Below are 23,859 nucleotides of genomic sequence, written 5' to 3' on the forward strand. Positions count from 1 at the left end.
TGTAGTTGGACAAAACAGTACAATACTAGAAAATAAACTGTATTTGGAAAAACAGTATGAATTCAATCAATAAACATGAAATTTTCAATTTCATAAGTTAGAATTTAACCTAATGATAGATTGAAATAAGGTACACAGTATGATTGAACTCTCAGAAAATATTTAAATTTAATAAGTTGCAAGAAAATATGCCAGCTTCAATTATGAGTAAAAAAGGTCTAAGAAGCTGAATCTCACACCATGAATAACCCCAAGATAACTCGTAAAAATGAACTTTAAACACTATAATGGTTACAAAGATTTGCACCATCAACAAAGACAAATGACGATAAAATATTCTTTTTTCCATCAAATTTCTTTAACTCATGTTTCCATCTAACATAGCTTCCAGAGAATCCTTTTCATGTCAGTATCACATCCCTTTTTTTATTAAAATGATTAATTTAAAACAATTTTTACTATTCAATGGTCGATGACAGCTGAATGAAAAAGAATAAGTTTTACCAAATGACTTGAGATTCGGAGATATAATATGATGACAAGAGCAGCACATTAATAAATTTAACATGGTAGTACTCATAAGAAACTACAGTGGCCCATTGAGGAAAAAATAATGAAAAAAACAAAAACAAAAGAAATATATGACTTTGGCTAATGAGTTTTCAGTACAGGACATAACATAAAGTCAGTATATATCCTGCTTTTGGATAGAACACTAATTGAAGAAAATGTGAGTTTTGCAAAAATACTATGTCAGCTCTAAATACTCACTGAAGGAAAACTATCCATTATTACATTATTCAATCATGAACTAACCATTAATCTCTTATAGCCAATAAATGTTTCCTTATTGCCATATGTATGCTTTTGTATTATGCTTACTGTACGGAGATGTATGTTTATGTATCCTTATTGCCAGATATTTTTTCTCCCAGCACGCCAAAAGCATTGACTTGCATTCTGACCTGTCACTCGATTTCTGACTCCTCTGAGTAACTTTTCTTGTTCAAGTCCTGGGATAATTTTACCTATACATTTCAATGGTAGGTAAAATGATACCTCAAGCTCATATTTTCCATGATATATGTCTTTTTGTATCATAATTGGGACCATCACTTTAAGACCAATGTTTCAAAGAGTTCACTATCTTCATTAACTGGAGGAAATGTGATGCAAAATTCTAGCTGCCATTCACTGATTGGCCAAAGGGATTTTGGGTATGAATGTTAGGATGCAACAGCCAAAAATGATGGAAAAAGGATAGCAGCCACTATTATTGCCACTATTCCCAAACTTGCTCATGAAGAAAGATTTTGTGATTCAGCCTATGAGCAATGATGAATAAAAAGTTTCAAGGGCAAACATATACTGTAATCTCATTCCACTGAAACAATGAGCTTAAATGAGGTATTCACTAATTCATGGGCATCAAGTCACTCTGCTCTATTCCTCAAGTATTTTTTGTTTGGTTGGGCCAATAATTGCTGATTTATGGTATCATTCAGGTAAATGCAATATAAAAATACTTTAAATTAGTAACACTCGTGGCTAAATAATAATAGAGAAACTAGTATCATAATATATGTTGAAAGCACAAAACCAATACTCCACTATGATTTACTTACTATTACCAGTAAGTTAGAATGAGGTGAACAATGAAGAAATTAACATGAATACCTATAATTACAGCCTGAGAATTCCCAAAAATTAGGCTAAGTCTACCAATAGGAACAGGACTGACGTTACTTACGAGAGCAAGTGCAGACGAAAGGAGCAGTGTATCTTTTGATCCGCCACCATCCCTGGTCTTGGATTCTCTCGTGATCCGCCCCTCAGACGACTTCACATCCGAGCGATCAGCTGATGGAGATGAGGTACCAAGCTTCTCCCGTGCAGGAGACGCCCCTGGCGTGCTCTCCGAGGAGCCAGTCGTCGACGGTTCTGCTTTGGGCGTGACCTGCGGCCTCTTGGTGGTCGTCTGGTCACTCCCCGAGAGCTTGCGCGGACGCCCACGCTTCCTCTTGGGTGGCGCTCCATGCACAGGGCTGGGCGCCGAGCGCTTCGGAGGCATCGGGATGGCGGGTGGAGGGGGCCTTGTGGGCCGCTCCAGCATGGGCGAGGAGGAGGAGGCTGGTGGAGGAGGGTGTGCAGGAGGGGGTGCCGGAGGCGGCGTGGAAGTGAGGGCAATTGGGGATGCGGATGGTGCAGGAGCGGTCGGCATGATGGGAGGCGTCGCCACAGCTGAGGGTTGGGATGGAGGTGTGGGTTGAGGCTGAAGGGGAGGGGGCGTGGCAGTGGCAGCCGAGGAGGAAGCAGATGCGGCCGCCGCAGCCGCGGACGAGAGGAGTGAGGAGGTGATAGTGGGGAGGTCGCATCTCTCCTCGTTTACCTCGGTGAGGCCCTTGATTCGGAGCGACTCCGCGACCCTGAGGAACGCAGTGAGCCTGTCCTGGTCCACAGAAACCTCGCCCCTGTACATGAAGTCCAGGAGCGACCGCATGTCCGCGTACGGAACATCCTTGAGAATGACGATTGGGTGCTTATCCGGGTTGTGCACAAATAGGGTTTGGAAGTACGGACTGCATGCTGAAAGGACCATCTTGTGCGCCTTGAGGAAGAGGCCTTCCACGGCGAGGGTGACATCCACAAACGATTCATCATGCAGCAATTGGTCAAACACGGAGAGTAAATTCGACTGGTGGTTATTCCACCGCAGACAAAATCTCTGCGATGAGCTCATGGCAGGCCTGGAGGCTGCGTTATCTTCTATCATGTACTCTTATTTGCCACAATCCTGAAAATTAAAACATCACTAAGCATACTCAAAACATATGCAGGCAAATAAATCATTCAAATTGCTCTGAATTCTTGGGATACAAATATGCTCTTAAATGAAATTAGAATCACTACTAAGCAGAGCACAAGGATGATAAGCAATTTTACTTAATCTAGAGCAAAAATAAAAATCAAATGAAAAAAAGAATCTATAGTAAAATTATCCATGGATAACAGTGATTGAACACAATAAATGAATAATTGCAAAATCAAAGGACTGACACTCAAACAAGCAAATAATGGAAACAAAAATTCATCAAGTAATAACTGGCTATAAAGAAATATTTTGCTTAGAAATCAGCCCAATAATTACAAATATGCAAACAGCAACTGGAATAATATTAAATTGACATTTTATTCTTAATGTTAATTAATCAGATTAGGCATGCTATTACAAAACTATAATAATATTCTTTGATCACAAAATATGAAATAGAATATTGATCCACTGAATGAATAATCTCTTGAAAAATTAGTAGAATAAATGCTGCACTACATATGTCATACAGGTTTTACGTAATTAAAAATAAAAGCACTTGATTTATTAACAATTTTGATTATATAGTCACATACACGCAGAGGGATAATCACAATAAACTGAATAAAAATTCAAAGTTTAGCAAGTGAAAAAATAAAAATACAGGTATTGGAGAGTGATTAAAGTTTGAACAACAGAAATTAATGATGCCGAATTTAAATTTCTTGAGAGATATCACACAGAAAATTGTAATACATGACGTCAAGGTGGGGGAAATATCGGTTACCAATGACTTATAGTCACGTGAAAAACGAACTGACTGTAATTCTCTGAAATGTGAAAGACGCAGCCGACCCAATCCTGTTCGATCAATTTTAGAAAAACATACTATCACAGGAGTGTTGTCAATGGAGAGCTTTAAGGTGGCAGTAAAGAAGCGAAATTCCGAACAATCACGAAATTATTTTCACAAAACTACCGTACAATATTTTCACAGGCTTTCTTCGGGGAACAACAATTCATGTGATTCCATTTACATCATCACAACACATCCCTTTATAGCTGCCACCGTACAGATAGGGACGGCTTCCAAAAGATACTTTGTCGCACCTCACTTCAAAAACGGCTTGTGAGTGATAGCAAAGTAATGACATCATAAGATGATTTGCAGGAACCCTAAAACAACCCACCCACAAATGCAGAAAATCCATCAATAAACACTGCACAACGCATTTCGAGATGACGCATTGTCTTGCCACTGTCGAGTATAAATTAATATAAGGACGTACAGGGATTAAATGGCCTTTAAAAACTATGAATGACCATAAATTATGCACTGAATCTGAAATAAGCTTGCACAGGTGTCATTATATCAAATCAGTCACTCCACCTGATGGAATCAATGTTTATACGTAATCATTAACATACTCACTTTAATCGATCACATTTCAATAAATGGGTGGAGGGTGTCCTGTAACCCCTTCCACCTAATAACCCAGCCCTTCCGCCATGTTGCTCTTATGACGAGCGCACCCACCCTCGATCCGGACAAATTCCACGCAACCCCTTCATCCTCCCAAGTTCGAATTCACGGAAAAATTGATTTCATGTTTCGATCGACATAAATGATAACATAGCAAAAAACGGGTGAAATCTAAACCCTCAAACACACAAATACATTCCTGAAAGCAATGGGGAGAAACAAATTTTATTTTTCTCGATTTTCAGAATAATATTGATTTTCTTCGGGGTAAATGGAGTCGACGACCCGACACCCTATCCTATGCGCACAACCAGCAAGTCCACTTCGACACGAAATTTCGAGGATTTATGCCATATATCTCACTACATAATAATTACAGAGATGCAATAAAACATAACACGTAATTATGAAACCTTACCTGAACATCCTGGCTGCCCAGGCATCGGCAGAGGCTGGAAGCCGTAAGGATCGAATTTGAGACAGACCTTCAAGCGGCCATGTCAGCACCTACCCGCCGCTGCGTCTAAAACGTGAACCAGCGCTGAGTCGGAGAACGGAAAAGCTAACGAGGTGCGGTCTTCTTCCCATCCCTAAAAACTTTCGTCATTACATTTCCGGACCCAACTACGTAGAATGGATATCTAGAGGCCCAAAAGATTTTCGAGGAATGTTTTTCTAACACCCTACGCACTTCTAGCTCATAATTAATTGCATAAATTCAATTTATGATCACGCATGTCGTGTAATCTTGTACGATTCTAGCATTACAGTGGTAAAGTTATGATCAGACAATATGCGTACCCGAGCATTTGCGACATTGAAACGCGCGTATACATCGATACCAGAAAATAATTCCATCGACTGGCTTCACCAAACGCAACAATCAATGGATTAAAGGGTATGGCATTGCATTCGAGAATCCACGACGTAGCGCGAGTTGCAGGCGATACGTCAATTGCACGATTCGTTTAATTAACGCAATAGTTTCAAGAGGGTGATCTTTGCCAGGATTAAATTTCGGTTGACCACTTGTTGATCAAGTACATGGGATGTTCTCTTCCCACTGTTTTTTTTGTAAGGGGGGAAGCTTCATTGATTACGTGGACAGGAAAAGGGAGGGAGAGAGCGTGATAAACACGGGATGGATATGAGAGAAACCCAAAGGTAGCCAAGAAAGGGGAAGAGGGGGGAGAAAGGAAGGAAGGATAGGGGTAACGGGCATAACACAGAGAGAGGCGGGGGGGAGAGGGGGGAAAAGATAGTCGATTTTTAACCCTTTTTAAGAGGCACCTTTCCACTCCCCTTGCATCGCTGCTCCGACCATGGTGAGGGGTGTTCGAAAAAACCACAGCTAACCCAAAGCTCGAAGGAGTCCGGGCAACACGAAATATTCGACCTTGTGGTGGGAGATGAAGGAGTAAGAGTGGGTGTGGGGGAGGAGGGAAGGAAGGGGATGCAAAGGGAGTTTGAAAACTCACAAAGTGTGGGGCGGGTGGGTGGGAGGAGAGAGAGAGAGAAAAGAAAAGAGGAGGCGAGTGAAGAGTGTGTAAAAAAAGTAATGAGAGGAAGAGACGAGGAGGCACATGAGGGAGAATAAGGAGCGATAGGGTGAGGGGTGGGAGGGGGAGGGAACAGGGTGAGGAGAGGGATGTGGGTTCTTTCTAGAGGGGGCGGGAATCGTGCGTTAAGGGGAATGGGTTCGAGTGAGAGGAGGGGGGTGGTGTGGGGGGGTAAACGCAGGGAGGGAGGGGTGGGAGAGAAGGAGGAGGAATGAGGGTAAAAGGGGGAGTGGAAAAAAATCGTCCACGTGGCTCCCTCATATATACCCTCTCTTTCCTTTCTTCCTACCCCTCCCCTCTTCTCCTCCCTCCCAAAACCCACCCCGGCCACCTATGCAACCCCAACACACACAAGAACTCGCAGCTCACACACGCACCCGGCTCTTATAAACGCACAAACAGACACACACGCACGAGCCGGGAGCCAAAGGTGGATGACCGGGCGGAAGAGAAGAAAAACCCCTTCCTTCCATACGAGCGACCGACAACCACTAAAAAGTCCCTATGCGGGTTGATGTGTGTGTGAGAGAGAGAGAGCTAGATAGAGAAAAAGAGAGACCGTATACACACACACACATACACTCTGGTAGTCTCTGGATGCAGTCGGGCCACCCTGGCTGGAGAAATCGTCGCGTTGGCTCGTCCGCAGGGATGTGGAACGAAACCGACAAGAGAAGAGCGACTCCCGGAAGGGTTTCTTGCGGCGAGAACACTTTCCACCACGCAACTGAATTGCTCCGTGTTTTGATTCGTCTCGGCGACGAACTCAAATCAGAACAATGGGTCACGATAATAGCGCAATGGTCTATTGTTGTCTATCTGCGGGTTATGTTTTATCTAAAGGGATATTGTTGTTCATGAACCGTATTCAAGGGAACAACTGCTGTTGAAAACTAATTGGAGCGGGTACGGGGTTTAAGGGTATACTGTGGCGTAGCCAGGATTTTGAAATGTCTGGTTTACCGGAGATTTCGGGGCCCTTACGGGGTGTATGGAAAACACTACAACTCAAAGGGGGATTCGGGCATTTTTGATGTTGAAACGCGATTTTTAGGACTCAAAAACTGTAATTTTCTAGTATTTTTTCGAGTATTTATCAAAATAAATATGCGAAAAATCCACAGAGAAAAAAAATCATTCACCTTGACCGGGATTCGAACACAGATCCCTCGATTTCCGGCCGAGTGCTTTGGCCAGTTCAGCTACTGAGGCTACATTCTCTCCTGTGGAAACTGCTTGTACCCTGTGCTTAACTGGCTAAAGCTTTCGGCCGGAAATCGAGGGATCCGGGTTCGAAACCTGGTCAAGGCGAATGATTTTTATCTCTGTGGATTTTTCGCACAATTTGTGCAATGCGCATGAGTCCCGTAAAGTTATCACCGTGGCTAGTCCCGGTGTACGTAAAAAAATAAATAAAATAAAGTATTTTTTATTTGTTGAGGCCATCTTACTCGTTTTCGGCGCCTCTTTCAAAGGCTTAAGGGGAAAGGGGTTGTAATCCGGAAACCTCCTCCGTGGCTATGCCACTGATACTGAACACTATGATAGAGGCAATGACTATGATGAGAGGGTAATGGGGAGAAGAATAACAGGATTGAAGGATAAAATGAAGGGTAATAGCCTTCGCAACAATCTAGAGAAGGAAATGCAATGTAAAAAAGGGAACGAATTGAGGTATTTAGTACAATTTGGAGTTTAAATTACAATAAAAATCCCCAAATGCACATCATTTGTAGACACTCTGCGACAGTTTCAGAATTTGAAAGTCCCTTCGAAAGCTAGAGACTCGGTTTCATAGGTTTATATATAATTGCTGAGATAAGGAAAAGAATTCATGATTTATAGGCAGGCGGAATACCCGTGTGCAGCCGCAAATGTATTATAATGGGGATATCAAGCATAAAACCATGAATAAAAGTGTATGAGTTAAACTCGTACCTTTCAAAATACCCTTTAGGCGTCAGGGCCGTGGCCATTAAAATAATTTGGGGGTGTTCGGAAAGTGGGTGGATAAATTCCGGGGGGGGGGATTAAAATATGCGAGGGAAGGCGCATAAGACTGTATCTCACAAACAATTCAGGAGGGGTTGAAACCCCTAACATCTCCGCTAACAAAGCCCTTGTATACAGGTGCTGGATAAATATCTGTGCGAAAAGAGGTTCCTAGAGTAACAAATTAGGATTTCTCTTCTTCTTCTTCTTCTTCTTCTTCGCAGTTCGCGGTTCAGGGACAATGAAGATTACTCATGAGTGTCAATCCAATATGAAAGGCAGAAATTCAAACTATGCCATCCCTCAAAATTAAAAATATTGATGATATATGCTTGTGCGTTATAGTTGAGAATGAAATATTATCAGATAATTCGAGATTTCCATTCCTTTTTAGGACTACCCGGCTTCATAGGGGGATGCTGCAATACTAAGAGATTTCCTTAACATTAAATTTATTTTCATTCCTTAAAACTGAGTTCGAATAGCCAAAATATTTACGTATTTCTGCCGAAGGCGAATGACTACAGCAAAAGTCGACATTCGCCAAACAATGACGTAAGGATTGATTTCCACGAAATAAAATAAGGCGTAAAACCGCGTGGGTGAAAGAATTATTTAAAGAGAAATCAGAATCGATTATACGGAATCTGAGGGAAAGCATGTAAAAGATTAGAGAAGCCATCATGACGAAGTGTGGCGTCATACGGCTCGAAAAAAACTTTTTTCTTTGACCAAAGAGGGCTCTCAGATAAGGCATTTCATGGAGACGAGTGGAATGGAGGGAATGGGATGAAATGGAAGACGAAAAATATATGTATGAGAAGACGCTACGCGCTGTAATGAAGGCAAGGCTAGTGGAGAGAAATTGGGAAAGACTCTTGACGAATGAAATCAGCATTGTACCTCATCAGTGACTTGTATTTTTCATGGATTGGGCTTGAAGATAAAATATCGATGGCTAAGTTCTAACAACACATATCTGAAATTCGGCCGGTTTGAGACAGGTATCTTAAACAAAGTGTAACAACATTAAAAAAATAAAATACAAACACAAAACAACTCTTTGTTTGCAAGTGAATGCTTCTTTTTCAGCTTTTTGAACTTTTGGTTTTTAATTTCAGTGTACGAGTAAAATAAAATAATCGTTATTGTGCTCTCCTGAAAAGTTGCTGTTTTTGATATACGTGCTGTTAGAACTTAGCCATCGATACAGAAATTTCCTACATATAGAGGGAATTTCAGGAGGAATCTGCAATACTTCAGGAGGTGGTAAAGCCTGGATCACACGATTATTTGTTACGTCCCTTTTAATGACCATTCGAGCGATCGCTTTTCGGTACCGGAAAAATGATCGCTCGAGTGATCGTTTTTCTGAATCACACGGTACCTCCCGCCGTCGCTTCTCGCATCATTTCCGATATCACAGCTCTATGTCGTTACTTATGTGGTTCCCACGATTGTCAAACATTGCGCTGAAACCGCTCCATACGGGTATGCGTTCTGATTGGCTGATGTGGGGTTTCAGCGACGGAAAAAGCGACCAGGTACGACCAGACGAGTGATGAAAAATGGGAAGTTTGAAGTGATCGCGAAAAACAATTGCGCGCGACAATCATTTCCGAGTGATCGCTGGCGTGATCACGCGAAAATGAGGAAACAAATGATCGTGTGATTCTGGATTAAGGGAGACAATTTCAATCATCATTTGTCTCTAAACATGGGGTCGCAACTCCTTAGTTACTGAGCTATGGCAACGCAAACATTTCTTTGGATGCACTTCGCAATTATCATAAAAACTGTTTTTTAGTACCTATTCTTTTCGGCATTTTATTTAGTACTCAGAATTTTTAAGAACATCAAATAATTAAGGTTGGACGAAATTGTGCGATTATAATTGTCTAGAAACAATCTCAAAATGGGTGATATTGCGCAATCGTATTGCTGATACTCGCTCAAAGCTCTCGTTTAATTAAGCTCAAAGATTAATTATTTCAGACAATTATAATCGCACATTGTCGTAAGTACTTAGGAAATGGTTATTTGGAAAGTACGAGAAATTGAAATTTTCCTCAACAATAATTGAGGAGCCAAGAAGCCAAAGCGTACAAGTGCGATTTTTATAATTTTGGAGGCAAGTGCAGATTGGGTACACACCATTGTTGTGGCAAAGGAATAAACATGAATGACTGAATTTATACTTATCAGTGATTCAATCGTACCTCTTTTTTACAACAATATTTTGTACCCAACCAACCATTATCTACACTTATCTCCAAAATTAAAAAAATTGCACCTTTACATCTTCTGGGGTCCCCGATTATGATAGGATTGTAACCCTAGCAACAGATGCCACTCATTGCCAGGGCCGGATCCAGGATTTTTTTCTGGAGGTGCACAAGGGTCTGACAGGAAAACGATCTTTTCATACTTGAGATTGAAAACAAGATACGACAATTACTGTACGAAATGTTCTATTTATTTTAACATGAAAGTTAGGCATTAATATGAAATTAAATGATTGAGGATCCGTAATGCACAAAGCAAAACGAACGTAATGATAACACTATTAAAAATTATGCCTATTTTTTAAGCATGTGTCACCGTGCCCCCCCTCTAAATCCGCCTATGCTCATTGACACACAAAATTCCAATCATAAATATTTGTTAATTCACAACGCGAAAGGGAGACAGATATGGGCGATTCCTCGTACACAAAACCTTCCTAAACAGGCAGAATACTTGCTTTTTATTGCATTGAGATTCGTCAGAAATGTGTAATTCAAGAAATTGTCACAATCGCGTACATTTTTAGAACAATGAAAGACTGAGTGGCTGCGAGGGGGAGCGAAAAATAATCCAAAAACGTATGCGCGGGATACACGAGGCAGAATAGCTGGAGAAGTACGGGGCTTGGCATGCGCTGCTGGTCTCAAGTTTCAATCTCTCGAAAGCGGGATGCAACAGGCACGTAACGAGGAATCCACCTCCGAGAACGAGATGGGAGAACAATGGACAAGGGTCGGGAAATTTTCGAGAACACGAGGAGAAGTTCTCGGAAAGGAGAGGAGGAATTCTCCCCCATTACTCCGAAGCATACACACACGCCCCTGGATGGTTTCTCAGGGGAGCAACACGCGGGCAGGCATGTTTCCCATCGAAGACTTTAAAATAGAACGCGGAATATTCCTTCCCACCCTCTAGAGGGCGAGGGAGGCCGTGATTCCAAAACGGAGCAACATTTGAACGGTAATCTTGTCGGCGAAAACGAAAAACGAATTTACGGGGGAGATCGGATGGGTTTGATGGCTAAAGTACCGGCTTCCCACCCCGTCGGTATGCGTTCAAATCCCGGAGGCGGCAGTGACTTTGTAAAGACTACCCGATATAGAAATTTCCTATATATAGAGGGAATTTCCAGATCCGCTCTATATGTAGGAAAAAAAATTCCGATGCGTGCTCCAGGGCTTTGCTGAGGGCAGGGGCGCAGCTAGGAATTAAGGCTAGGAGGGGTTTAATGCGCATCTAATGCGTTGGTGTCTGGGGGGATGGCATACCCGCCAGGGTAAGCGAGAGGTGCGGGGGCCCTGCCAGAGAAAAATTAGGATAAATAGTGAGTTTTAAGACTTTCTGAGGGAAATTTTATAAATCCTTACAAAATTCTATTAGTAAAATTAATGCAATTAGGTAATATAGGTTAAACTTAAAAAATTTCTGAGCTCTGGGGGGTTTATCCCCAAAATCCCCCCTCACTGCGCCACTGGCTGAGGGCACTTCGAGTATAGCACTCCGTCCGTCGGATGGGGTGTGAACCTGTGGTCCTATAGAACCTTTCGTTATTTCATTTATTATTATAGTATTCTACCGATTAAGGTAGGTTTCCATGGAGTGCTAAAGAAGTAATCTGGGAGCCTCCCTTTCCTTTCAGCACTGCCTTCTTCAATTCACCGTAAAGCCTTTCAATCCATCTAAAAATCCTACTCTATTCCTTCTCCTCCCTCGTTCACCAAACATCTACCCCCTAAAACCGTTTTCAACATCCCCTCTCCGCTAAGTATGAACTTGCTCCGTTCATAACTTTTTTCTTCTCCGTATCTCATCTAAAAGTTGCCTCTCTGTCCACTATGCCCAGCACTTCGTCGTTCCGCCTCCTCTCTGTCCATTTCACCTTCTCCACTCTTCTCCATACCGACATCTCGAATGCCTCCAATCTTCTCTCCTCCTCCTTCCTTAGTGTCCACTTTTCGAACCTTTCATTAAGATCGGGCTATTGCCAACTCTGGGTTTCTCTCCAACCTACCTTACCTAACTTTCCCTTACAGTGCAAATGACCTAAGCTGTCGGTCGCCTCCATATATCATTCCTTTCCGAAATTCGACTGTCATGCCATACCTTTCGACATTAGGGCAAGCGGGTTAGTGGCTCGAGTGTTGGCTTCACATCCTGGGTTCAAATCCCCGCGGCGGCAGAGAATTTCCTGATACGATCCGATATTTGCTTGGAAGTTGTCTGGAGGACAAGTGGCGTAACTAGAAATATGCTTTGTGGGGGGATGGGAGTACCTGGGGTAGATGCAGTTACTGTATATCAAAATTAGACAATTGTTTTAATTTTTTTTATTTCTCTGAGGCTTTGGGGGGATATATCCCCTTATTATGGGGGGATCTATCGCCACTGTGAAGGACACGTCAAGCGCATTATTTCGTCCGTCAAATTGGACGTCAACGTGATACCCTTGACGACTTTCGTTAAAAGCAGGTTAATGCCGAAACCAGGTTTTTCCCCACCCTACTTTCCTTACCCTTCCCTCGTGATGCAAATGACCTTCATTTTCGGTCGCCTGCTCCAAATACTACACCAAAAAATACTGAAACACGACATAAAAAACACGCAATCTATGTAAAAATGCTAGGATCGTTTAAGGGTGCGGATGAATTTCACAAAATAAAAATCATGCGCCATGACCTGAACTCGAACCATGAACATCAATATTTGAGCCGAAAGCTTTAACCAATCGATTATCTTTAAAGGTGAATCTTATCAGTCTGCAATGCCGCAGCCAGAAAAAAATTTCGGGGGTGGGTTAAATCAGAGGGAGAATGCATTCTGTGGGGTTCATTTGGAGAGGGTACACCAGTACACCTCTCCCCAACATTAAGGAGGGGTTGTGAAACGTTAGACCACCCACCCGTTTCGGCCTTGTCTGCAAAGGTAGCATTTTCGATCATTGGAGGGTAGCATTTTTACATGGAGCATTTTGCGAATCACCCCTCCCAAAGTAGACTTCCCTCTTCAACTCACGATAAGGCTCAATACTTCTCTCTTTATCAATAAATCCTAATCTCTCCTTTCCCCTCCCTCGATTACGTAATATTCTTCCTTCTCATATCATAATCGTCACTGGTCAACAATCCAAAGATTGGTTTGGGACAGCATTCCGCTTCATTCGCCTGCAGGGCAATCTATTCACACCTGCGTATTTCTTCTTTATCACATCCCTTTTTACCTTATCTTGCGTTTTATTCAAGGTCTTTCTTTCCAGTTATAGCCATCTACTTGTCCCCCGGCAAGGAACGGGCCTAACAGTGACTAATCATGGCAAGTAAAATATGGGTGGGAAGAGAGGACAGTGTGATGTATTGTAAGCATAGAAAAAGATAGGGTATTTTTTAAACTCCACCAGTACTGCGAAGAGCTGTAAGAACTTCTTTTCTTTTTATGGTATTCAAACGGGCACAAATGAGAATAAGAAAACAGAAGCTTAGAGAAAATGAAGTTGAATTAGGTACTGTAAACACTCAAGTACAAGCGCCCGATGAGTTCAAAACAAACTATTTTGACAATAGGGTGGTTCTCTATTATTTTTTCATTGCCTAAATCGAAACATTATTGCTCCAGAAGTACGCATTTCAAGCTTTTAGATGAGTGAAAATTTTCAAGCAAGCGAAAACGCGACGGCTAAGTATGAATGCTGGGAAAAGCACGTGTGACGTCCGGCTGCTGCTGTGTGAGGCTACCTGGGTGCGAGGCTATGCACGCCGCTACGATGCAGGCTGCTTGCTGCCGTGCGTGGCGGTAGCGTAGAGTATCCTGCTAGCAGGTAGCGCTTGGCTTAAATAAGGATTATTAATACCCTATCAAACGAAAGACTTTCCGTCACCGTAAAGTGCTTCAATCCAGATCAAACTCTTCACTAGCCTTTTCTCAACACTTTTGCAAAACGATCCTGCCATTAGCTTCTCCTCCAGTGGCGCAGCGAGGGATAAACCCTAACCCCCAGATCTTACATAAATTTTTGAATTTAATCCATTTTACTTAATTGGATAAATGTTACTTATAGAACAGTCTAAGGATTAATAAAATACCCTGAGAAAGCCGTAAAATTCACCATTTTGAACCATTTCTCTTAAAAAATTTCTGGGGGAGGGGACCCGCAGCCCCCTTTACCCTGGTGGGTATTAGATATCCCCCGGGGCCTTCCAGTATTAGTTGCGCCTAAAACCCTTATAAAATTCTTACCAATCGGTCAGGCTACAAAATCATCTCGATGCCAATGAAAATAATAATGAATTCGAATAATAACGAATTAAAAAGAAGCTTTCCTTTACTCAAATTCAAAAAAATTGGGGGTGATGAAGTGGTACAGCTTCTTGTGAACAAGTATAGATTGAATTCCTATTCATTGAACGCATTGATGAAGCTTTAAAGTTATCGTCGGGAGAAGTTGGAAATATCCGGTTTCATTATTTCCTGATTGCGACATAAAGGCTGACGCATCGAAATAAAACGACACCGTGAGTGGTAAAATTAAGGCTTTTTTCAAATTTTTCGTTTGAAGACGTAGATGCGTCACGGGTAATACAATAAGTTTGTCAAGTTTCTTAATCGTCATCTCCAAATCTGCGAGAGAAATATATTTCATCTCAGCGGACCCTTAAATCAATTGAAATAAGTTTCTATGCGTACTACTGGCACCTCAAAATAATCACTCACTCCACCTTCCTCGCTGTAGGATATAGCAGAGGCATTGGGGTTACAATCTCCGTCAGCACCATGTAAACAAATTTCTATTACGGGTGGATCGCTTAGCTCGAGTATGAAATACATGATGACAGATAAGTGTTCCGAGAAAATGAACCACGATGAGGAAAATACTGATATTTTGTAAGATTATACTAGATAACAGTACTTCCTCCGAAGCAGATTTACTTCGTTTAGATTTTTTAAGCTATTCAATTAGAGCCGATTCATAGTCGCTGGGTAGGGATTACCTTCCCTCCGGAGGGACCGTTGGTACGATAATGAATGCTTTTGTCAGATTGCATCAGTTGCAAGACCCCGCACCAGTTACTGCAACGAACTGACGAAAGATGCATACCCTCTGTTATACTATTAACCAGTTTTATCAGATAAAAATTGTCTTTAAATAATTCACACACTCTAAAAGACACAAATTAATTTTTATCCCACGAATTATCTTTATAAGTTATTAGAGCGTATGCAAGTCCTGACGAGATGTAAGGGACATTGAAAGGTCTTCCTTTGGTTAAAATTCGACTATAAAATTCATTATCGACGTAAAGAGCCTGCTAGAAACTGGAATATGTATTCATATGCAACGACAACGAATCTAACCAATGATATCATTACTCATTAGTTACGTATGTATTAAAAATTCAACACTATATCTGTACCTAATGATGTTTTTCCGAGGGTTAATGTAATGTAGGGTAATGGTCTCATGTCAGCGCATTACGGTGCGGGAACACGGACCCTTAGGAAGGAGGACGAAAAAAAGAGTGCAGGCCTTCAAGATCTAGGTATGAAGAAGTATGGATAAGTTGAGGGGGACGGAGAGGAGGATGAACAGTGAAGTGCTGGATATGGTTGGTGAGGAAAGGGAGCTCATAGATGAGATAAGAAGGAGAAAAAGGTTTTAATGGCGCGAGTACTGGGGGGATTTAAAAAACAGTGATAGAGGGTAGAATGTTGGTAAAACGAGGGAATGAAGGAAGAGAATAGGATTTTTTTGGATAAAATGAAAGGGACTAGGCCTGCCGTGAATTCAAGAGGGAAGTGCTTGAAGGATGGGGAGACCACCAGAATGCTTCGTAAACACTCGATGCAAACCTACCTTAACAAGTCTGATGAGCAAGTTTTATTGCTTTAGCTCTTTCCTCGCCAGACAGTGGTTCGCCATCGACTGAGGGTCAAGGGATGAAAAAAAATCAAAGTCGTCGTAGAAACCGCGAATTCACATTTCCACGTTTTTTCTTCCCCCGCTCACAATTCGGGGTTACCCATGCCCCGCAACCGGACGCAATCGACTCGCTTCAAATTTTCGATGTTGCGGATGTGGTCTCCGGATGGGGAGAACTGGAAAACAGGCGAGGTACCCCGGCAGATCATTTGGACGATTCGAAGCAAAAAATAAAAATAAATAACGCCGAAAGGTATGTCATACGTGCAAGTGTGTGCGGGATACACGCCGCCGTAAGCTGTTACCCGGATGCTCGTATGCTACGTTGCAAGTATCAAACCTGGATTAATCGAAAAACCACCGCTGAGTGTCGGGATCACAACATCATCTGATTGAACTGCAACGACAGGAAACAAGGAAAGGAAGGAACGTATCCTCAAATTAGTAATGAAAAACTGATCGTAAAACAAAAGAAACATCATGCGTTACTATAGTAACGATGCGGTATTCTGTACGGCCAACACAGTTATTCTGTCTCATGAACTGAAACTATTAATAGGAGAAAGGATATTGGGTACGAAGCAAAGGGGAAGAAGAGATAGGATCTCATGGATTTAATGAGGAGTATTAGGCCTTATCCCAAACTGAAGAAGGAAATCCATTGTTAGAATGCGGAAAAGCCAGCATGATTAGCAGAATATTCCAAGTTAGCCTACCCTGATCGACATAATGCCGATACAAGAAATGAAAAGACCGACGGCTCTTCTGCGGATTTCCACTTATTTCCTGAGTATGGAATTGTAGGTAGACAATGGATTGCCGTATTCACTATCACAAAGACTCTTGTATCAGCGCTCGGAAGGGGAAAAGTTGGGCTTAGGATAATGTTTAAAGAAGAGCGTATCCTTAAACCTGAAGCTTCCGGGAGAAAAGGTGGCGGTAAGCGGATTATGCTTTCGCTTGGGGTCCCAAAACGTCTTAAAACATACTTTCACTGCGGTTTTAGGAGGATATAGTTTGCTTTTTTATTAAATATAGCTGCTCCTATGCGGTATTCTGTACGGCCCAACCCTAAAACCCAAGGCTGCAACAGGAATATGATAGCCACAAAATCTATTCACAAAGAAATATGGATGATTTAAAAAAATAAATTTACAATTAACAAGCAGCGGGTATAGAAAAATTTCAAGGGGTAGGGCGCAGAAGATATCTTGAGTTACCTTTAATTTAATGGGAATGAAAAATAATCAAGTTACATACAAAGTTTAAGGAAGTTTTGTTTAAGCTGATTATACACTCATATAAGACAATGCCATCTTATTATATAAAAATTTACAATTTTGGTTCTGCAATACTCGGCAATGCGGGTGGCCCAGCAAGGGGGGGCGCGCGCCTCCCAAATATCCGCCACTGCTAAAAAGTGGAAACGAAAAAACTTACTGCTGTTTTATAATGTATTTTAGGAACATTCTGTTTCGCAAAATAATTGGTGACGCTTGAGTAAAATAGTGAAAAGATTCACGTAATCAGAGTAACTCATCATGGTATTCCGTGGAGCATACAGTTTGTTAGAGATAGAAACAAAATATTATGAGCTTAAAGTGATCAACTTACGTTTATTTCTTTATTATAGACACAAAACAACTCTCCGATCGCCAACTGGATTGAATTTTATATTAAAGGACATAAACATTTTTCCTACTTTAAGCCTCAACTTAAAAAATCAATGACGTACCTAGGATGAAAACTAGAGGGGGGGGGCATGCTATGGTTGTTTAAGTTATATGTAAGTTTATGGAAAATGTGAATGAAACCAGCATTTTAAGGAAACTGTAACAGCTTTTATTAGTTTTTAAAATTATTTGCTTGAATAAATATATTTTTAATTAAAGACAATGGCGATTTTTGCTCCTAGGAGGGGGGGCAGCTGCCCCCTCCTGCCTCTCGCTGGGTACGCCCATGTAAACAATTGCTCTAACAATGCAGGTGAATATTAATCCCTGGATAATAGTGCTACAGACTGTAATAATGTGGAGTTAACAAGGATTGCCTCAAGAAGAGAGATTTTCTCGCTTACCGGTCCCTTGAGATGCATTCAACGAGCCGGCGCGCAAACAGGAAAAGGACACGACTCCTCACGCGGATACCGGACGATGATTACGGTCGCGAAGAGACAGGAAGGCCCGTGCCGCGCGAGGAGACCGCTACCGGATTAGTTCACTTTCGATCGAGTGCGATAGCTTGCCTCATCGTGCGTGTAACACTAACGGTCGATGTTCTGAAAAGTACCCTCCCACTGTGCCAGCGGAGGATACATATGGGGGGCGCCGCCCTTTTGCGAGGCCCCCCAAATTGCCGACCATTGCCGAACCACAATTTTAACTTTTCTATACCATAGGATGGCATTGTCTTTTATAAGTGTTAATCAGTTTAAATAACACGTTCTTAAACTTTGCATGTGAATTAATTATTTTTTTATTACTATAAAGGTAAAGGTAGCTCAGGATATCTCATGCGTCCCCCTTCCTTGAATTTTTTCTGTAACCGCCGCTACACTGTACTAAATACAAAGAAATGACGATATCTCGCCACTCCCGATCCAGCCAAGAAATTGCGCATCCGGTCGTCTTGTAAAAGACCTGCGAAAGTTGAGCTACATTTTAATTCATGGGAAAAGCTTTTGATTTTTCTATTTTTTCCGCAGATCGAATAATTGCGATGGTAAGAATTTCTGTTTAGTTACTCTACAGTCGAAACCAATTACTGAGTAATTAATATATGCACTCGCACATACAACCACGCTCTAGGAGGCGTAAACTTCCTACCCTGGCAGAACTCGAACCCTCAACTTCCTGTTTAGCTGGCGAGAACTTTACCCCGCCGCCATCGAGGTCGGCAAAGATTAGACCACCATTTGGATTAACAACTCCTGGGATCCCTTGCAATGGTTAGAGCTATTCCAAAGGTACAATTTTCAAGTTAGAGTTTTACACATTTCCATCTAAATATATATTTTCATCAGCAACACAGGCAGAGCCCAACGTGGGTCTCCTAATCCCGCGCACGGCGTACGGCGATTGTCATTCGATATAATTCTGTACATTACACTCACTACTCATTCAATACGTATCTATGAGGCTATTATACTATATTAATTCACATTTATTCATAAGGTTAGTCATTGACCTGGTATCCTTCCCCTTGCATAGTATTCACCATTCCCTCCCCGTTAATACATTATCCGTCCACACCGGCGGATTAGTAAGAAACAACAGGCTGTGTTTGGCGGGTGCTCTGATTGTTGGATGAGAGGACGCTTAGAACCATAGCAGATGAAGGTTTATTGGATATGTGGGCAAGAGGGAAAAGAAAATGGGGATCTTGCACAGAGAATAGAGTGAAATAGGCATTATGCAACTCTGAAAAGGGAAATTAAATATAAGAATGGAAACAGAGAGGGTGATTATTAAAGTTCGTGAGCAAACATTTTTATTAGACCCCACATCTCACGACAACATTATTCCTATGTTTGGTATACAAGTTGAACACATTAATTTGATGTTATCATATATTCTCTTGCCACTCGAATTATTCTTATCATCATCACAAGTCAACAATCCTAGGATAGGTTTGACGCAGCTCTCCATTGCGCTCTCCTATCTGCTAGCCTTTTCATAGTGACGCATTTTTACTCTTTTATATCTTTCATAACCTGCCATATATAACTCATTCGGAGCCGCCCGTTGCCCTTCTTCCCTTCCACCTGTCCTTCTAAGATTGTTTCCATCAGGCCATCGTGCCTCATAATGTGGCCAACTAATTTTAATTATCTAACCAACTAAATTTAATTTTAATGTGGCGACTAATTTTATCACTTTTCATAATCGAAAAAAATCTTCAGTTTTCAAAGAAATTTTTTTTTTTAATTCACCAGTTTTCAACATTTTGTTTTATTTTATGAAAGAAAATAATTTTGTGTTTTTATATTTCGGGGGGGTGAGGGGGGGTCCAGACCACCCCACTGGCTACGCCACTGGTAGCACCGCATTTCGAATGCTTGTGCACAAAATACTACCCGGTACGTCGATACGTCGGAGTCGATGTGGCATCCCGACTTCGTGAGGAATCGTGGGTGCATGTTTATTTTGGCCGATGGCCGATCCGCGCGAGTGAAGCCGTTTCTTCCTCGGCTGCAGTCTCCTCACCGGCTGTTTACCTACTTTTTCTCTCCCCCCCCTCCCCTCCTTACACTCAATTCATGATCACGAGAACGCAGTTGGAGTGAGGAGCGGAGAGGGCACTTGCACTTTCGCCCAGGTGCATCATGTAATACCTCACCAGAGCTGCACCAAGGGTTGTGTAGGATAAGTAAAATAAGAAATTGCAATATTTCCACTGAGTTTTATAATGACACTACGCTTTTCGTCGTTACAAACAACATTACCCACCGCAGTGGCGCAGCGAGGGGGGGTTTTTTGGGGATAAAACCCCCCCCCCCCCCAGAGCTCAGAGAAATTTTTTAATTAAATTCATTTTACTTAATGGATTAGTATTACTTATAGAATAGTGTTAGGATTAATCAAATATCCCCCAGAAAACCGTAAAACTCGCCATTTCGAACCATTAATCTTAAAAAAATTTCTGGAGGAGAGCCGTCGCAACTCCCACTCACCCTGGCGGGTATGCAATACCCCCACACCTCAAAGTATTAGTTGCGCCTAAAACCCCCCCTAGCCTTAATTTTTGGCTGCGCCCCTGTTGCTCCTCTTCCGAGACCCTTAAAGACGACTCTTCTCCCCAACAACCCTCAATATCCTCACTTCTCGTCATCCAAACCCGTAAATGTATTGTTTTGAGTTGTACAAATCTTTGAGTTGATTAATTTTGTTTATGTTGTGCTATTTCATAATTATTGTATTTTTGAGCAGAATGTTTAATTGTATTTAGGTTTTTTGCTCTTATGGGTTTCCCAGAGCATCAAATAAAGCATTCATTCATTCATTCAAACCCCATCATGCACCTTACCTCCTCCCTACAAGCACCAAGACATATATAAGGAGGAACTCTTGAAGACTTGTTACACTTGATAATGTTGTTTGTAACGACGAAACGCGTAGTGTCATAACAAAACTCAGTGGAAATACTGCAATGTCTTATTTTACTAATATTAAGAACTTCCACCATATCGTGCCCAACATCATGCAAGATATAGGTTGTGTAGGACTTCACTTTTCCCAGGCGAATGGTGGCTGTAAATTCTTCTCGGGATTTCCGGGTAATATCTTCAATCTCCACCGCTGCGGACGTTTCCGAACGTCCGATGATCATCGGACCTGATGGAGATGGAAAAGGATTTCATGGAAACGGCGGCAACGATAGAGATTGAGGAGATTAACCGGATTAAGAGAAATTTACTGCACCAAGGGTTCCCACATAGGTGCAGTAGCGTTGGGCTTGGTGCGTGCTTAAAAAAGTGCATCACATCACCATGAAGTGCAGTGGCGTAGCCAGGAATTCCGTTCGAGGGGGGGGTCCAAAATCAGGGAGGAAAATTTTTGAATGACAGTAATAAGTAGAGGGTTTTAAACTATTTTTAACACTATTCATAATCGAAAAAACTTCATTTGCTAAATAAATATATATATATAACATCCCCAATTATACCTTATCTCCCCGTGAACCTCGTATCCCTTTGTCCGTCAGCGACGCGAGTGGCGACATTTGTAAACCCATTTTAATGCGTGGCGGGAGGCAACACACTAAAGAGGGCGACTTGACACACCTTTTTCAGCGCATTTTCTCATATATGAGGAAAAAAGGCGCTACTGTATTCCGTTCGTCAGTGTATTACGTTTTTGCCTGTGCCTGTATATCTGTCCTCACTTTCGCGTCAATTTACATAACACCATGCATTGTAACATGATTTCAATGGTGGTTCTAGGTATGGTAAGGAATGCCATATCTAAAAACATATGATGATGCCCAGGTCTCGAATCCACGACCGTGGGCGTACCCTCTGAGGGCAGCTGCCCCCCACCCAGAAGCAAAAATCGCAAAAGTCTTTAAGCAAAATCAGTACTCAATTGAAACGGAAGCATTCAACAAATTTTCTTTAAACCCGAGAAATATTTTATGCATTGGTATAAGATATGTAACGAAAATAAAACTATTTTTTTCAAGGAAATAATCACATAAGCTAATAAATCCCCGTTATAATTTTCTTGAAATATTGGTTTCATTCACCTTTTCCATTCTAAATTTTCACAACTTGGCTTAACCCACCCCTTGACCATGGCTTGCCCCACCCAGTTATGATCCTGGGTACGCCCTTGCCCTCGACTCTAGTCTGAGGCTTTTTTTGATTGGACATCACAATTGTTTTATAATATTCGTGCCACCACAACTCGGAAAAACACACTGTTTTGTCCCCGAAGATGGAGCGAACTCCCGCGCTGCGACCTTAGCGCCATCTACGAGAACTCTTCTTCCCCCGCTGAAAGAGCCGAACGAAATCGTCTGCCCCCGCGACGCGAGGGAACGCCGCTTCTGATGCGTTGGGTGCGGTGCAGCATGTGGGTAGGGGAGGGGGTGTGGCGCCATTCCAAATATCGAGTGCGTTGGGGGCGGGGGAGAGGAGTGGGACCAATGACACAGCACCATCAGTCACGACCGTCACGCCGACCAACCCTTCCTTCTATCTCAGTCAGCAGACGCATCTCTGGGTGCGTGTCCGCGATCAACTTCTGCACCCGCATTCACAGCCGCTGCCTGAGGGTAATCCATTCCCTATCACGTTACTTGCGTAGAAAACGAATCTCACTATCGTATTTCAGTCTCCACAAGACCCCTAAAACATCCCCTATACCTTGTAGGAGCAGTGGCGTACCTAGTCCTATGCTTTGGGGGGGATGGAATGGCCTAGCGTGGTGACATGGGTTCCGGGAAAATTATTGAAAACGACATGCCTGGAAATACATTTTACGTCATTTGGGCGTTTAACATTTAACCTTAAGCAGATGCAGTTATTATACGTCAAAACTAGACAATAGTTATAAATTATTTTTTTGTCTGAGGCTTTTGAGGGGATCAACCCCCTCACCCCCCCCCCCCCCATAGTTACGCCACTGACTGTGAGTAGGAGATATAAATTCATCAAAATGAGACATTAAATGGAAAATTAGTGGCCGCCGAGCAAAGTTCAGGGGCTTACCTCAGCCCGGGCGCTCCATATCATTAATATATTGGAATTAATAGGTTATAAAGTTATTTTTGACGTAGGTATTACACAGGATAAGGTAGGTTTACAAAGTAGTTAAGTTTTTATTATCACTCCGGCCTTTTCGACTCATCACCTTGAATTTCCATCATCGCTACAAACTAAGAATTTATTATATATTTATTCTATTTATGGGCTCTGTTCTCTTCCTATCCCTCCCTCTCTTACCCAACATCCTTTGCTGACATCATCACATCCATCCCTACCATTTATCTTGGTTTTCAGAATCCAAAAACGCGTAAAAAAATTAAACGCTTTAAAGGTATCCTTAAACTCTCTAGACGCTGGGCGTTGAAGCGCGCCTCAAGTAAGGGGTTTGTGGTACTTTCCATAGAATTTCAATTACGAGGATGTTAGGAGTTCAATGGCTAACAGTGGCGTAGCGTGAATTTTGTTTGGGGGGGGGGGGGGGTCCAAAACCAGGGTGGAAAATTTTTTAATAGTAGAGTAGAGGGTTTTAAACTAATTTTAACACTTTCATAATCGAATACACTTCATTTGTTAAATAAATATTTTATAAATTCGTGATTTTTCAATAAT

General features: G+C 41.9%; 1 protein-coding gene across 5 annotated transcripts in view; it reads right to left on the reverse strand.

Annotated features, from left to right (window-relative positions):
* Window positions 1-23,859, reverse strand: part of LOC124161095 (protein tramtrack, alpha isoform-like) — a 137,724-nt gene that overhangs the window by 16,973 nt on the left and 96,892 nt on the right. For 3 of the 5 annotated variants that reach the window (XM_046537291.1, XM_046537289.1, XM_046537293.1), the window contains one exon: window positions 1,751-2,794. In XM_046537291.1, the coding sequence (XP_046393247.1) occupies window positions 1,751-2,773 (1,023 nt within the window). In that variant the 5' untranslated portion in view covers window positions 2,774-2,794. Of the gene's footprint in view, window positions 1-1,750; window positions 2,795-4,244; window positions 4,341-4,713; window positions 4,990-23,859 lie in introns of those variants that run through there. The other 2 variants (XM_046537290.1, XM_046537292.1) reach the window with 2 other exon arrangements.

Source organism: Ischnura elegans, chromosome 6, assembly GCF_921293095.1.
Source record: "Ischnura elegans chromosome 6, ioIscEleg1.1, whole genome shotgun sequence".
NCBI classification, from domain to species: Eukaryota; Metazoa; Arthropoda; class Insecta; order Odonata; family Coenagrionidae; genus Ischnura; species Ischnura elegans.